The 17,900-nt window shown below is 42.2% G+C and overlaps 1 protein-coding gene across 1 annotated transcript in view; it reads left to right on the plus strand.

Annotated features, from left to right (window-relative positions):
• MDFIC (MyoD family inhibitor domain containing) overlaps nucleotides 1-16,477 on the plus strand; it is a 214,043-nt gene extending 197,566 nt beyond the window's left edge. The window contains exon 5 of the mRNA XM_086919364.1: nucleotides 13,529-16,477. Within this exon, the coding sequence (XP_086775490.1) occupies nucleotides 13,529-13,776 (248 nt within the window). The 3' untranslated portion in view covers nucleotides 13,777-16,477. The remainder of the gene's footprint in view (nucleotides 1-13,528) is intronic.
• Nucleotides 16,478-17,900: the final 1,423 nt, after the last annotated feature.

Here is a 17,900-nt window from a genome sequence, read left to right on the forward strand (position 1 = left end):
CAAGCTACCGGGGACCGGTTTCTGGCATTTCAGCCTCTTCGGCCCGGCTTGCTTGAATCCTGATGGAGCAGTGAGAAAGGGACTCATGTCTGAGTATACCCTGCCACCCCTATAGTGGCCAAAAACGATTCAGAAAAGGGGGTGGTTTTTGTAGTTTGGTTTGCCCTGTTCCCATCATGCACTGGGACAGGAACAGACTAATTTGCATACAGCCAGGTTCTGAAACTGGGATGGTGCAGTGAGCTAAAAAACGGTGTTGGATCTAGCCCTGATCTCTTGACTGGGTGAGAGCTTTCTGCTTAATTCAGAGACTCTGTCCCTCACCACCCCTTGTTGTAAATATTTTTGTCCACCCTAAGTGTGGAAGGGTATCCTCAGATGTGAGACCCTTGCTCATTGCACCATCAGGATTCAAGCAAACCGGGCCGAAGACGGCTGTAATGCCAGAAACCGGTCCCCGGGAGCTTGTTTCCTTCCCAGTGTAAGAATTGGCTTTTGTAGTTTGGTTTGCCCTGTTCCCATCATGCACTGGGACAGGAACAGACTAATTTGCATACAGCCAGGTTCTGAAACTGGGATGGTGCAGTGAGCTAAAAAACGGTGTTGGATCTAGCCCTGATCTCTTGACTGGGTGAGAGCTTTCTGCTTAATTCAGAGACTCTGTCCCTCACCACCCCTTGTTGTAAATATTTTTGTCCACCCTAAGTGTGGAAGGGTATTCTCAGATGTGAGACCCTTGCTCATTGCACCATCAGGATTCAAGCAAACCGGGCCGAAGACGGCTGTAATGCCAGAAACCGGTCCCCGGGAGCTTGTTTCCTTCCCAGTGTAAGAATTGGCTTTTGTAGTTTGGTTTGCCCTGTTCCCATCATGCACTGGGACAGGAACAGACTAATTTGCATACAGCCAGGTTCTGAAACTGGGATGGTGCAGTGAGCTAAAAAACGGTGTTGGATCTAGCCCTGATCTCTTGACTGGGTGAGAGCTTTCTGCTTAATTCAAAGACTCTGTCCCTCACCACCCCTTGTTGTAAATATTTTTGTCCACCCTAAGTGTGGAAGAGTATTCTCAGATGTGAGACCCTTGCTCATTGCACCATCAGGATTCAAGCAAACCGGGCCGAAGACGGCTGTAATGCCAGAAACCGGTCCCCGGGAGCTTGTTTCCTTCCCAGTGTAAGAATTGGCTTTTGTAGTTTGGTTTGCCCTGTTCCCATCATGCACTGGGACAGGAACAGACTAATTTGCATACAGCCAGGTTCTGAAACTGGGATGGTGCAGTGAGCTAAAAAACGGTGTTGGATCTAGCCCTGATCTCTTGACTGGGTGAGAGCTTTCTGCTTAATTCAGAGACTCTGTCCCTCACCACCCCTTGTTGTAAATATTTTTGTCCACCCTAAGTGTGGAAGGGTATTCTCAGATGTGAGACCCTTGCTCATTGCACCATCAGGATTCAAGCAAACCGGGCCGAAGACGGCTGTAATGCCAGAAACCGGTCCCCGGGAGCTTGTTTCCTTCCCAGTGTAAGAATTGGCTTTTGTAGTTTGGTTTGCCCTGTTCCCATCATGCACTGGGACAGGAACAGACTAATTTGCATACAGCCAGGTTCTGAAACTGGGATGGTGCAGTGAGCTAAAAAACGGTGTTGGATCTAGCCCTGATCTCTTGACTGGGTGAGAGCATTCTGCTTAATTCAGAGACTCTGTCCCTCACCACCCCTTGTTGTAAATATTTTTGTCCACCCTAAGTGTGGAAGGGTATTCTCAGATGTGAGACCCTTGCTCATTGCACCATCAGGATTCAAGCAAACCGGGCCGAAGACGGCTGTAATGCCAGAAACCGGTCCCCGGGAGCTTGTTTCCTTCCCAGTGTAAGAATTGGCTTTTGTAGTTTGGTTTGCCCTGTTCCCATCATGCACTGGGACAGGAACAGACTAATTTGCATACAGCCAGGTTCTGAAACTGGGATGGTGCAGTGAGCTAAAAAACGGTGTTGGATCTAGCCCTGATCTCTTGACTGGGTGAGAGCTTTCTGCTTAATTCAGAGACTCTGTCCCTCACCACCCCTTGTTGTAAATATTTTTGTCCACCCTAAGTGTGGAAGGGTATTCTCAGATGTGAGACCCTTGCTCATTGCACCATCAGGATTCAAGCAAACCGGGCCGAAGACGGCTGTAATGCCAGAAACCGGTCCCCGGGAGCTTGTTTCCTTCCCAGTGTAAGAATTGGCTTTTGTAGTTTGGTTTGCCCTGTTCCCATCATGCACTGGGACAGGAACAGACTAATTTGCATACAGCCAGGTTCTGAAACTGGGATGGTGCAGTGAGCTAAAAAACGGTGTTGGATCTAGCCCTGATCTCTTGACTGGGTGAGAGCTTTCTGCTTAATTCAGAGACTCTGTCCCTCACCACCCCTTGTTGTAAATATTTTTGTCCACCCTAAGTGTGGAAGGGTATTCTCAGATGTGAGACCCTTGCTCATTGCACCATCAGGATTCAAGCAAACCGGGCCGAAGACGGCTGTAATGCCAGAAACCGGTCCCCGGGAGCTTGTTTCCTTCCCAGTGTAAGAATTGGCTTTTGTAGTTTGGTTTGCCCTGTTCCCATCATGCACTGGGACAGGAACAGACTAATTTGCATACAGCCAGGTTCTGAAACTGGGATGGTGCAGTGAGCTAAAAAACGGTGTTGGATCTAGCCCTGATCTCTTGACTGGGTGAGAGCTTTCTGCTTAATTCAGAGACTCTGTCCCTCACCACCCCTTGTTGTAAATATGGCCCTCCCAGACTGACGCAGGGCCTGTACTTGGTGCCGATGTGCACAGGCCTAAACAATCTGCCTACTGTAGACAGTGATGCACCCCACATGGGTTTGACTATTGTTGTATCGCTGAGGTCGGACAGGGGGTCAGGATTGTTGGGCTTGTGGTCCAGCACTGTAGTCCCTGTTAACCTCCCACTCCATGGTGCATCCTCTGGAGGGTGCGAATGGCTATGCCAGGTACCACCAGCAACCAGGGTGGTATGCTGTGAGCACTGTAGTAGGCTGCTGGGCCGAGCAGGTGCGCAGTACTGCAGCAAAAGCCTTGGAGCAGTTGCCGACTTGGATGGATTGGGGCTAGCCGTCCTTCCTTCCCCTTAAGATTCAGATCAACAGCTGCCTCATTGAGGGCTGCTGGTTGTAACAGTGTTGTGTGATGGGCAAGGCTTCTACCTGCTGATGGCAGAGCTCTATAGCTCTCAGTCGTCAGCCAGGTTCCACCTTTGCTTGACCTTAGCACAACTTGAATGTTTGACTTCAGAATACTATGCAGTAGGCCTTGTGTCTACGAGGAACATTTTACAGTTGATTTGAAGATGTGGAATTTGTTTCGTTTGACATGTCAATACTGCATCCTTGCCAGTGGGATAACAACGTTGCTTGTCAGCCCTCGAACAATGTTTGTACAATCCCAAATATGGATAGTGTTAAGCTATGGAAAGGTGTATTCTTATACATATGATTGTTTATTCTGCGTATTTCATATCACTGTCACTTCACAGTGCCTGATCTGTTATCACACAGCGGACCTGTTTCATGACTCACTTCCCTTGAAACTGTAACTTTAAGAGTGCTGCTTTCCACTGTAAAATACAAGAAAACTCAATGTTTTATCTACCTGTTGCACATATCTGTAGCACATTCAAGTTACAGGCTGGATGTCTGCGTTGATGACTCAACATTTCATTCTTGAAAAGTTCAAACAAGTGAGAATTATCAGATTGACTTCCAGCAGCATCTATGAATTAGGGGGTTATATATTGTGGGATGTGTTGAATTAAACTCTATAAATGATTAGGACCCACTTCACTATGTTTTCTATGCAACAAAACAGAATCTATGTACGAAGAATTAAGATTAAAAATCTAACAGCCACATGCATCAAGTGATTTAGGAATCGCAAACGGTGCGAATCGCAAAATTCGGCCGTTTGCGATTCCTAACTCACTATTTGGGATGCATCAATCAAAAATACAAGAAATCACTATTTTTTGCGATTTCTAAAAATGCAATTGCATTTAAGGAATCGCAATTTGCGATTCCTTAAATGCAATGCATGACACCTAAAAGAATTGCGAATTCGCAATTAGGAGGAAAAAATTACCATGAGGTTGGACCTCATGGTAATTTGCGAAAAATCTGAAAAATGCAATTTTGTGCATTTTTCAAACTGTCATGTTGTGCACACACATGCCCTTAGGGCATGTGTGTGCACAACATATGTGCATAGATTGATTTCAGGGGTGCAACAGGGTGTCCTTTGGACACCCCTGCACCCTAGAAATCTCAATCTCAATTTGCGTTTAGCTAATTGCGAATCGCAAATTGAGATTGTCTTCCCATTCATTCCTATGGGCCTTTTGGCCCATAGAAATCAATGGGAAGGGATTCCTTAATTGCGATTCGCAAATTGTGAATCGCAATTAAGGAAAAATAAGGAATCGATAAATAAATTGCGAATTTTTGATGCATTGCCGTTTGCGATTCCTTAATTTTCGCAATTAAGGAATCGCAAACGGTAACAATGACGCATGTACCTGATAGTTTCCATCAAAATTGAATGTTAAATAGTACCTTACAGTTACATTGGCAGAGAATCTTACAGTACAAAAGACATTCCACCATTATAAGTTCATTAATAACAGCAGGAAATAAGTATGTCAGAAGTGGCCACCTACAAATTAGTGTTTGGCATGACAGCTTTAGGGTGGTCTTCCCGCCAACTTTTTATCTACCTCCTCCACCTTTCAGACCTCGTTTTCAGAGGCTTTAGGACTCAGGGCACTTTACTGCTGCTAACCAAAGTTAAATTGCTTGTGCTCACTCCCCTAAACATGGTGATATTGGTTTATCCCAAATAAAATATTTAGTTTACTTGTAAGTCCCTATAAACCTGGTACTACATGTGCCCAGGGCCTGGAACCTAAATGCTACTAGTGAGCCTATAGCACTGATTGTGCCACCTGATGAAGTAGCCCTCCAATCAGGGCATATGCCTGGCATTGCTGAGCCTGTATGCGCAGTTCCACACTGCCATGTCGTCCTCGGAACACAATACTTTCCTTTTTATACATATAAATATCCCCTAAGGTAGGCCCTGGACAACCTAGAGGGCAAAGTGCAGTGTATTTCAAAGGCAGGACATGTACTTTTAAACTTTACATGTCCTGGTAGTGGAAAACTACTAAAGTCGTTTTTCACTACTTTAAGGTCTAGCTCTCCAAAAGGATAACATTTGGATTACCTTATTAAAAAGTTACAGCTTATGGTGAAGTTGGATTTTAAATGGAAATTCTAAAAATGCCACTTTTAGGAAGTTGGCATTTTGTTACTTTAGCCATCTGGTGCCTGCCTCACTTACACCTGAATAAGTTGTGTCCTATCCCCACAAAAAGGGCTGCATACCCCCTGTAGTGAGTCTTGAGCCAGGGCAAGAAGGAAATCTCTCCCATTTCAAAGGCCCTACTGGGTATGAGGTCCACTTCGGTACACTTCTGGACCATTGACTACTCTGCCAGAAGGAAGGACAGTTGTGCTGCAGAAGGACTGACACTCTGCTGGACTGCTGGTACGCTGAAGCTCTGCCTTACTATGCTGCCTGCGGTTTCAATGCCTGATTGAGAACATCTTGACCTGCATTACTTGACCTCAGAGTGACTCAAAGGGCTAGCTGGCTGGCCTCCTGATCTGAAGTCTCAGACATAAAAACTTTCAACCACCCTGCATCTGCACCTGGTCTCTGCCATCGTGAGTCTGCCCTGCCAGGTGGTGCCACCCAATTCTTGGACTCCTGCAAGTGGGCCTAAAGTTTTTGTTTCAGCGGAATTAATGCATCCTCTGCCAAACCGATGCATTGCCACTTCTGCTTGGATCAGAACCGGTGCATCGCCCCTGCTATGTGGATCAGCAGTGACACATCGCCACTGCTGTGTGTATCGGACCTGACACATTGCTTTCAGAACTGCCACTGCACAGCCCTCTTCATGGTGCAGGTTCTTTACCTCCCCATTGATAGTTGCCTCGATGACGAAACTCTACCTCACAGCTGCCCTGCTCATCGGAGCAGACTGATTGCTTTGACTGCATAACATATCCTTGACACCGGTCTTCAGATTACAAACCCATCTACAGGATCCTTGACATCGATGAATCAGGATCTTGTACCGCAGCCTTGCCACATCTCAGAATTGGGGCAGCACCTCTGCTGCACAACCCATCCACGTCCCAAAACAACCCAACGCTCCGCAACCTAGGATTAAGGTACCTTTGTTTAGCTCGCCAAACTGGGTCCCTGCATCCGGCTCATGCTCCATTGCGGTCAGACTGAACTTTTAATTTTGACCCTGTCCAGAGCAACTAGATATCCCATTTTAGATTTTCATGGTTCTTAGTGCTATTTTCCCTTAACATTTTAAAAAATCAGTATCTCAAGTTCTACTTCTTGGATTTTTTTCATTTTGGTCTTGTTTTATTTATTAATGCCAGAGCTATTTTTCTAACATTGGTGTGGCTTTTTTATGTGGTGTTTTCACTGTTTTACTGCTTGAAGTATTGCACAGTTACTTTACACTTTGCCTCTAAGTTAGGCCTAACTGATCTGTGCCAAGCTACCAGATGGCTAGCCAAGGTTAATTTAGGGTTAGCCTGACACTTATTCTAACTAGGATTGTGGTTGCTGTTTAAATAAAGTTAACACCCCAGTCAACCAACAACCCAATTTCTAACTGTAAGATTGTGATTATTCGTGAATATTTGACATGGCCATTCCATACCGCCATAGAGAAAATGAGAATATTTACAAATGTTTAGGTGGATTGAAGACCATGTGAAATTATTGGGCTCCACCATGACAAGAAATGAGGGAGCAGCTATTTGAAGGTCTTTTGCCTGTACTCTTCTACAGATTATATAATGATATACTATGCTAGCCATCTTAAATGGGCAATTGAGTTATTTGATTCCTTAATATTGTACCTGTGCGGAAATGAATGGTTTTGTTTATGTAAAAAAAGGAAATCATTCCCAAGGTGCACTGACAAAGATGCTGCCAAACGACTAGTATGAATTAGAAATGTTGCTTTCTGTATATATTTCTGGAGCAGTTTTGAGCAAGACTGTATTTTATTTTGCGGTTGTTTGCAGCTTTGCCTTAACAAAGGGTCTTAGTGACCCGAAATTATTTGGCACTCATCATTTAGAATTTTCAGTTGTTTAGGAATATTCTATTAGTTGCCAAGAAATGAATGTGGAAATCAATAATACTGCTTATGTCATCGTATACGGCTTAACCTATATAAATACATGAATGGATAATATTAAAGATTCCTTATAAAGGATTATAAAAATATTAAAGACGCTTTAGCTTATCTTTTTCTATTTTTTATTTGTGATTTGGCGATATCTTTGGCAGTGTGCCTTGGACGGGTTCCAGATAACCGAAACCAGCTATTCCAGTGACAGAAAACACACCAGTACAGCTTGTCTGAGGTTAATTTTTTTAAATATTTTCATATAAACTCAGTGAAATTTAAGGACTTCCCATTCTTTGATACCAACAAAGCAATTTGTTCAGAAGGCAATTTGACACATGAAGGTATTAATCATTTGAGATGTCCAAACATCACAACTTACTTGAAAAGACCTACAGAGTTTACTGTATGCAAAATGCAATTTTTAGACAATCTAGACCCGGCTTTTCCAACAACCAGCTTACTAAGGTATGTATTTCTGCTGACTTTAGTTCATATATGTATCCCAAAAATGAAAACCATGTACTTGAGTGAAGAATGTTTGTATTTGTACAGCTCATAAGCATGGGGGACATTCGTAGATAAATAGCTATATTTATAGCAGATATTTGAGTGATAAATTATGAGGTACTGAGGAGAGTTATCACTAAAATCCTTACCTTGCTGCCAGGGGCATTACAGCTATGACTGTCGTATTAACCCTGTGGAGGCATTCCTAATTCATTAAACCCTTTTCACATTACTGATTGTCACCCTACCTGATACACTGAGGTGATCACTGCAGGTAATTTTACATGGCATGGCCACTTATGTAATGTTTGACATGTTCACTATTACATAATTACTTTCAGGGCTTGCAGGCTGGTGATAAAGGCATAGGATCTCAGGCTTTTCTGTCACTGGTAGGTACGGGGAAAGTGTATTGGGCCAACTATAGCATACACAAACGTCTCCTGTCTGAGCAACCATTGACATGCAGGCCTGTCGCCATTCCCTGTGAAAGGGAGAGTAATGCATGTTTGGCAAGCATTTACTTGCATGGATGACTTGTTCCATTGAGAGACAAGGATGTACCCCCTTCCCGCTTGTCACGATTGAGGTCGCAGAGGGAGGAAGATGGGAGCCTTTACCCCACTAGGTTGAAAGATGGCAAAGTGCCAGGACATTACAACTGTCTTGTCATAAGCTATTACAAGTCTGTAGTGAATCATTTTCTTTCCACAACACATTCAGACGATAAAATATCTATTTATAGAAAAAAACAACTATCTGCTTCCATTTTTTTAGGGAGATTTCAAACTCAGTCTTCACAAATGACTTTCCCAATGAAATAATTCCTTGTTATTTTCTCCCATAGTTCTTAGATTCCTTTAAGATAGCGTCTGTTCAAGATTATTATACATACATTTTGGAATTGTTTGAGGCAGGAAGCAATATCTAAAGGGCTCTTGCTGTGTTTTATCCTCAACAGTGATTTGACTAAATGAGATGTTAGGATATCCATCTGCTAAAACCTGTACGTTCACTGATCTGTTCTCCTCTCTTCCAAGTATTAGTTTTTATGAGCATATTCTCATTTGCAGTTTATATAATTTTTCTGAAAACGTATATTCTTTTGCACTTAAAAATATTGTGAATGTATGCAATGTACATGACCTGCAGCTGTAGTGTCCTATAAGAGTTAGAAGGCCCCAAGCTAAAGTAGTGCTGAGCATTTCATATAGGGTCTGACCAGATAACACTTGAGATTGCAATTATTGTGATCGTTGAACAGTTCACACAATGGTTATTAGTTGTAACATGATTTCCTTCCAAGGGCCTCATTATAGACATTGATCAGGGGTGCAAAGGGTATGTGTGCCCGGATCCAGAATGCCTCAGCCAGACTCATCCTTAACATCCTCCGACGCAGCCACATCTCCGGACATCTAAGAGACCTGCACTGGCTCCCCGTCAACAAGAGAATCACCTTCCGTCTCCTCACCCACGCACACAAAGCCCTACACGACCAAGGCCCGAGCGACCTCAACAACCGCCTCAACTTCTACGCTCCCAAACGCCACCTCCGATCGACCAACCACGCCCTCGCCGCCGTTCCCCGCATCCGAAGAGCGACAACAGGAGGAAGGTCCTTCTCCTACCTGTCCGCCAAGACCTGGAACTCCCTCCCGTCCGACCTGCGCCTGACCCAAGACCACCTCTCCTTCAGGAAGAAGCTCAAGACCTGGCTGGTCGTGCAGTAGCAGCACCCCCCCCCCCCCCCCCCCAAGCGCCTTGAGACCCTCCGGGTAAGTAGTGCGCTCTATAAATGTCTGTGATTGATTGATTGTAGCAGAGTTATATTACAAAAGGGGCCTCTGACGCTTATGCGACCCATTCTGTACGACTGAGTGTGTCAGCGCTATCCTAGGAGGTTGTTCCCTCATTTGCCTGAGGGCATAGCAGATTGCAAATGTAGAAATTACTTTGTCTCTGCGCCTGCTCCATGTTGCGACTGTGGGTGCAAAGGCAAAGAGGCCTTCAGGTGGTGCAATGACTGTGAGCTACAAAAAGGTGGTGTACTGTTACAGATGCGTAGGGGGGGGGGGAGTCCATGGAACCTCAGACAACCCCCTGCAAGTTTATGCAGTCACTCACTGCACCCGGCTGCAGGGGCATCCCTGTCCCCACTCTGAAGTGCAGGCAGCTGGCTCTTGCACAAGGAAACATGGAGTAGATATTTGATCAGCTGCTTTGTATTTCCCTAATGTGCTGACTTCAGGGCAGGCACATGTTTACATCTGTCTTGGTGGCAGCGCATTTTCAGAAATACAGCGCACTTTCCCTGATTGTGCCAAGGTGCACCTTCAAATTAGTGTGCCGGGCACAAATTGGGGCAGTATGCCCAATTTTGAAATACGGCCCCCATTTGTATTTGTTTAGTGGTGATGAATGTTCTCTTTGTCCAGTCGGCATATTTCCTGTCCTACTTGGTTAATTTCATAGGGTATTCACTTACTTCAACTTGTTGATTGTGATGCCAGTATAACATTCAAAGGCCTCTTTTTTACCATTTGCTTCCTAGGATGGGCCTTTTTACCACAGGTAGATTATTTAGAAAAGTCTTTGATTAATGATTCTTTCAAACCAGCTCTGGTCGATTTTTCAAACAAGATTGTTGACTGGGCCTTTTTTTTCTTGCTAATGCTGACACCTATAATTCATTTTTATGGTGATGGGCGAGGAAAGAAAAGTTCAGACACAAAGAGAGACATGGGATAATCATATTCTCTTAAGAATCCAAAACTTCTGGAGAGATCAGGTTTTAAATCAGTGGCAGAAAGATGGTAGCCATACAATCATGTGTATTGTCTGTGAATGTTATTGTTGATCGCCACCCTATGAATAATCATAAAAGCTTTTCATTAGGAGGAAATCATTTGCATGGTTCTGAATATTTTAATGGGCAAAACAACAAACATTACTTCACCTTTCTTAAAGTCTTCTGCACATTTACTGTCTTCTTACCTTGGGCCATATCATCTGCCAAGGTTCACCGTCAAGCGCAGGGAGTTTAATTAATTATGATAAAGTATTCATAAATACGTGATCTATGCATTCATAGCAAAGAGAAAAAACATATATATGCATTTTCGTTGCAAGCTCGCGCATCAAAAATTAATTTTAAAATAAATGAATAGCATTGTTGAAAATGCCGCAATGTCAACATTTCATTTCAATTTTTTTAAATTAAGCGATTATCATATTTTCTCACATGCTTGTAGCTAAGTTACTGTACGGTGTATGAACTGTACAGGTAACATGCATTGTTGTGATGCATGGTAAAGCAAATCATTCCTAATTATATTTATTCGGCATGTTTCTTGTTAAGAAATAGATGTACCGTAGATCAAAATCTCTTTGAAATTAACTATTCTGTTGCATCTTCAATCTCTTTTCAGGAAAAAACACCTTTTGCAATTGGTTTGAATGCTTTATGAGATTTGTTTTAAATACATGAATTTTATCTGCATGATGAGATACACAATGAGAATGTTTTATGTATTCGGGTGGGTATCAAGCGAAAGGTAGGATTTAAGTAAGTTTGAAGTTTTCTACAGAATGTAAATGTAGTGGAAAAATAGACCCCGGGGTTGGAAATGATGAATGCTATCTCTCCATCCCAATTAAAGGCTCTCCTGGATCACCGTTTGATGAGCATGTTGTTGCTGCGCTACATCAGAGTGCCTGGGATCATTTTAAAATGGCAGGGCTCGGAATGTTAGTCTTTCATTTTAAATTACTATCAAGTCTCCAGTATGGTATTCACAAATGCTTCTTTTTTTTTTAAAGAATTGTAACCACCACACATTTTATTGACATGATAAAAACTGCATTTCGTTCGAACTCTAATAATTTCAAATCAAAGGGGCTGCGTGCATTTGCATGACCTGTGTACTACTACCACTGTGATTATTTGCACCTTAAACTGGGCAGTGTGAAGAATTATGTTACTTTTCCCAGTCTACGAACTTGTGGGAATTGTATTCAATATAATTTTTAAAATTTCTCAAAATTGCCAATATTAGCGATTGGTGAGTTCCATGACAAGGTTGTGGTATTCTCATACAACATTGTACAAAACTACTCTTTGGAATAACGGAAATTTAGGGCTAACAGGTTACTTTGATCTATGTGCAAACCAGAGTATATGCACAAATTAGAATTTCAATTTGTGTGGCAAGCAAACACTGCACATCCTGTGTATTCCACAGGTCTGACCAGGAAAACATGCTTAATTTTCTTCTGGGGAAAGTTGCACAGTAAGAGATAGATTATGAGGTAATTGTTGTGCAAAACTACAATTCTGCATGTTAAAAGGAAAAAAGTTGAAAGCGGGTGGGATGTTGCATGTCTCAACTATTGCACCTTCAAATATTGTCATTTGTCAGTTATGGTAATTACTACACATTTTTCGAAATATTCGTGACAAGCACATAGGTGACTTGAAAAGTGCAAAAGTAAGCATTGGTAATGACAATAGGTCTGACTTATGAATGAAAATGCCTACTGTCTCTTTGATGGGTTTAGACACTCAAGTCATCATACATTCACACCCAAACTATTGCGCATTTTGCATTCATGCCTCAACTAATCCATCCATCAGTTTGCATTCATCCTCTGACACAACAACACACAGTAACTCAACAACATATGCAACACAAATTTAAAAAATGCAAGCAGAAAAAGAAAACATGCTGCTGTTTAAACGCAGCTATCATATGATTGCAATAATGAAACTGAACATAGAGGGTATCCATCTTTCAGTGGTGTTGTACATAGTCTGTTGTTGTTTTAAAGTTCTAGCATGGCAACCATTTTTAGAAACAATGTTGGAATGGTAAACCTGTGATACACTGTGGGCAACAGCATCCAATAATGATCACCTGGTTTAGAGGAAGTAACCACTCTGCACATGAAATGAAATGCAAAGCCACAGGTCATTTTTATTGCTTGGGGAGCTGCAGCATACTCCTAAGAAAATATATGGGAAAAAGAGAAGCAGCAAAGAAATGAAAAACCAGCGAGAAGAGTGAAGGACAGAGCAACCAAGTCTGACACTGATTTGCACTCGTTTTCAGGTGGATGTGCAAATTATGTTATGTTAAATATTTTTCTGAAGCGCAACAATTACTCGGAGGTGGCTAGGCACTGCGAGGGACACCTTCCTGCACAAAAACAATCATTGATGGCATTTTCCTCACTCTATGCGTGCGTCTCTCCTACGCCTGGCACATTTCCAGCTTTACAAACTCTGTAAATCTGGGAATGTGTCAGTTTCCATGGATGCTGTGTGGAAACACCCACATCAACACCTATGGAACTCCCCCTTCACTCAGAGTTATGCCTGAAAGGGGCCCATATTTACAAGGCCATGAAAAGTCACGCAGGGTGACTTTACATAGCCTTGTAAATATGGGCAGGCACACTGCACTGCCAGTGCGACAAAATGAGGCCCTACATTTGTTATGATCCTTTGTCCATAGGCAGCATGTCCTGATCTGCAACCACATTAAATATAATTTAAATGTATAATATTCACGTTTATGTTGAGCAATTAAACAGCAAAATCAGAGAGCTGATAGCAGCTCAAGTGTGTCTGCGTTCTGTGTTCGTTTTTCTCTACAGAGTGGCCATTCCATAACTCCATATATTCTCTCTCTTCTCTCCATGCCTGGCTTCCAACAATTGACATCGTCCAGACTGCTGCGTGCACTGCATCCTGGCTTGCCTGTTCTGCGAGTTCCTCACCCTCTGCAACCTCGTGCTGGGGCAAGCCTCGTGCGGCGTCTGCACTTCGGAGGCCTGCTGCTGCTGCTGCGGAGAAGAGATGGGCGATGACTGCAACTGCCCCTGCGACATGGACTGCGGGATCATGGACGCCTGCTGCGAGTCATCGGACTGCTTGGAATTCTGTATGGAATGCTGCGGAATTTGCTTTCCAACATGAGATACTTATTCTTCGATTTTATTAAAAACTGGAGTTTATTTTTATTTTGTAGGTTTATCTAAGGGAGCATGTTACAATTTTTCTTTCCAGTTTTATAATGGTTGCACTGTGAAGCCTACGCCTGTGGCTTAAATTAATTTTCATTTTCAGCTCATACTTCATAATTCAAGGCTCACTAGGAAATCTCCATTAAACAGGGGTTGCTGAGAAACCTCCAAAGTTGTTTTGTTCATATATTTTACTTTAGAAATATGCATCTTTTGGCAGGAACTCAATAAGAAAGGATTGAACTTTGTTATTATTGTTGCAACGTATTGGATATTTTTCATAATGAACACTTGGCACTTAAAGCGTGGTCGGTGATGAGATATTGTTGTAGACTCGGGTTGGCTAGCAATCCTCGCGCAATGCTTCTTTCATGTTTCTACCCGTTCAAATGATTTTCAAAAACAGAAATTAAGGGCCAGATGTAGGTAATTCTAATTTACCACTTCTAAAATACCGATTCATACCGAATCGGTATTTAAGAAGTGGTAAATTAGAGGGGGGGAAATGTAGGTAAATCAGAATCGGTAAATACCGAATCGTTAAGATTCGGTAATTACCGATTCTGTAAATACCGAATCGGTAATGCCCATTGATTCCTATGGCATTGAAGCCCATAGGAATCAATGGTCATTACCGAATCGGTATTTACCGATTTTTGCAAGGGTGCGGGGGTGTTACTTTGACACCCTCTAGCACCCCGAATTCAGGCATGTGTGCCATGTGGCACACAGACATACCCTAAGGCCATGTCTGTCTGTCACATGGCACAGGTGTGCATGCACACATGTGCATGCACACCTGGATTCGGTATTTTACCACCCAATTGAATTGGGTGGTAAAATACCGATTCGGAAAGGCCTGTGGGACTCAGAAGAGTCCCACCTTCATCTCCAATTTACCGAATCGGTAAAAATACTGATTCGGTATTTTTTCCGATTCGGTAACTTTACCGATTCGGTAAATTTACCGAATAGGTAAAATAGGGCACCTACATCAGGAATGACCATTTACCGGTCGGTAACGGCCGAAATCAGCCGTTACCGGTCGGTAAATGGCCACCTACATCTGGCCCTATGTTCCTTCGTTTTCATGTCATATTCACTATGCAGCAAATGGACTGGCACTTTTCGCTGCGCTCTTTCTGGAGCTGGAGGTGTTTCTCCATAGAAATAAAGCAGCACAGTTAAAGTGTTTGTGGTACTGCATTTACGGTGGGACTTACACGGGCAGATAGGATGCCCGGAAGCGGCACGTGCTCTCACGTTTAGTGTGTTGTCCTTGAAAGAGAAATTAGGTAGAAATAATTGTTTTCTACATTGTTGTAACTATTACATTTTTGACAGCACTGTGACTCCCTTCTCGTCATGGCACTCAATTGCATGAAAATTAAAAACTGATTTTAAATTATGTTTCACAATTGTGCTAGTGCTGTCAAACATGTTGGTATCTCGTTCTTGTGGTCGAATTCTTCGCTTGCTTGCGTCAGTCTGGCCCAAAACTGTCTTGTAGAAAGATCATTGGAGAGGTTTTTTTTTAGATTTAAAAATACTTTCATTTTCATACTGGTTATGTATCATCCGTTTTTGTAATAGAAGCAGAAGGTGAACACGTTCCTGTTATCTGCTAATCTGACTTCCAAATTCAAATCAGGTAATACTGTCCAGCGTTTAAATAGGATTCAGCACATCCAACCAGTCCCACCGTTCCTTAATCATGTTATTATTTTACTTACAATATCATATTTTCAGCAATATGATGTCATCAGGTGAGGTGTCGTACTGCATGTATTACATTGGTGAAATGCAGTAAGGCAAGCCAAAGTCCCATATGTTCACACGTTTTCGATTTCAACTTCTCTGGTGCTTTTCCGTCACCGCTGTGTCCACTCATAGGAAGTAATCACGTGCTGGAAAGAGTTTGTTCAATGTGTTGATTAGCAATTGACTCTACTGTGGCTTTCCCAAATGTTATCCAAGAATTGGAATATATTATATGAACAAACATATGATCCTGTCTCTCTCCCTGCCTCTTCTTCGCCATCTTCTGTCTAATATTACTATGTATCCTTCTCTCATGTACAATTCCCTTCTCACTATTGCTCTTTCACTGACTGAGTTGCGCTCTCTCTCTCTCTCTCTCTGCCCCCTCGATTTGTAAAGACGTACTGTTATCTTTAATTTACACAGTATGCATGCCTGGATCAACAACCATCCATGGAATAGTGTAACATTTTTTATAACAACAATATTTATTTTAATTATGGGATTTTCAATGCTTAGATGCATAAAATCTTTTCATACCTGCTAGTAGTGTTGTAATATAATTCCCCTGTTTGTAATATTAGCTCATATATCATTAGAAATGTTTATTTTTAAGTTCAACTTATTTTCTAGGATGAATGTATTCATATTTCATAAACTCCTAGTGTACTAGTAGAAAAAAAATAAAAGTAGGTAATGTGACGCTGTATTCTTAACGTTGCAGTAATTATCCATATTGAATAAGATGTAACGCTGATAACTTTTTATTATACCTTGTGGAGGGAAAATTTGAAGCTATTTTTTTTTTACTGTTGCTTGTGTTTTTTCGACTGGATCCGAGCTTCGTTAAAACCCAAACACTTTTCTGAAATAAAAAAAAATCTTTATTTTCTTTGTTTGCAACTATATGTGGGCTTATTCATGTTTTGTTTGCTTTCCAAAGGACCATTGGCGAATCCCGAGGTTCCACATTAATACGTCCCTGGGCTGTCTCATCGTGCAGTGATCGTTCTGAAAGTACTCTCTGTGATTTGTTAACTTAACTACAGGGCAGCACACTTTAGCCATTCATCGTTTCAGAGCGGGTCTTAAGAGTGCAATGAGCTGCAACCCATGGGTATTATACTTGTGTGCATCCCTTCCTGCATTTTGACTGCAGGCTCTTAAGCCAAACATATTGCTCGCAGACATGCTACTTAGGCTAAGCTAGATATATCTTGAGAATTCCATTGGTTTAGAATCCATGCTCATTATGTATAATCATGATGTAAGTAGAAATGTTTAAAAATTTTAATTTCACTAAAGAAACACTGGGATTTGTTATGCTTCCCATGAGATGTGGTGTCTCCCTTCCTCGTTCCGACCATTAGTGAGGCATGCCTTCTCGTGATATTGGAGCAGATGGAAGTGGCTGTATTATCAGAGATCACACTGTAGCACAGCTTCTTTGTGGCTGTCAGACATGTTTTCAAGCACCCTGTGGCCACGTACTTGAACCAACACTGTTGTTTGCCTCCACAGCAGGGATCCTTCTCATATTTTCCCAGGCCATTTTAGAGTGAAAATAGGACCGAGGGCCAAAGATGGCAGTCATGGATCTTGTAGCGACAAACACACCTAATGCACTTGAGCAGAGACTTCCAACATTTCATGTACCAACCAAGAAGGCTGAATGGAATTTCCCCAGGTCAGGAGTTGAGTGAGCACAAGTCCTGTGTGAAAATCCACTCTGCTCAATGATGAAGTGCCCCGGTTATCCTGCCCCAGAATTTACGGGGTGCAGGAAAACCCGACCAACTCTTATAGCCCACAAATTCCAGCTGGTAAAATCAGTTTGGGAGAATGCTGCGGTGCAGCCCGACTCCTGTCTCGACCCCTGCCCAAATACCGCCAAAGAGAGAGCATGTAATTTTTCGAACTGCCAGGATGCATCACTCCCTTCTCTCTTACACCTATACCATACCTATTCTCACTTCCATTCCTTGCACTTCCCACCTTCCAGGCATTTAACTCCTATCATAGCAGGTGTTAAATGTCTTGTGTTATATTCTATGAAATTTGGAATGCCATGATCAATTCTACCCAGTAAATCTGGGTGTGTACAGTTATTCCCCATCAATGGAGAAAACCACCTAGGCAGTAATTCTAAAATTAAAAACACAATACAAAAAGGACCAACACTGAGAATGAACAGCTTCCAATTAAATACATAAGTTTATTACAATCACATAAACAATAAATAAAATATACAAGTCATAAAAAGTTTAATTTACATCAATCATAACATAAAAATTCTTGAGCATAGAAGAGTAAGTT

The sequence above is a fragment of the Lissotriton vulgaris genome, chromosome 1_1 (genome assembly GCF_964263255.1).
Source record: "Lissotriton vulgaris chromosome 1_1, aLisVul1.2, whole genome shotgun sequence".
Classification (NCBI taxonomy): Eukaryota; Metazoa; Chordata; class Amphibia; order Caudata; family Salamandridae; genus Lissotriton; species Lissotriton vulgaris.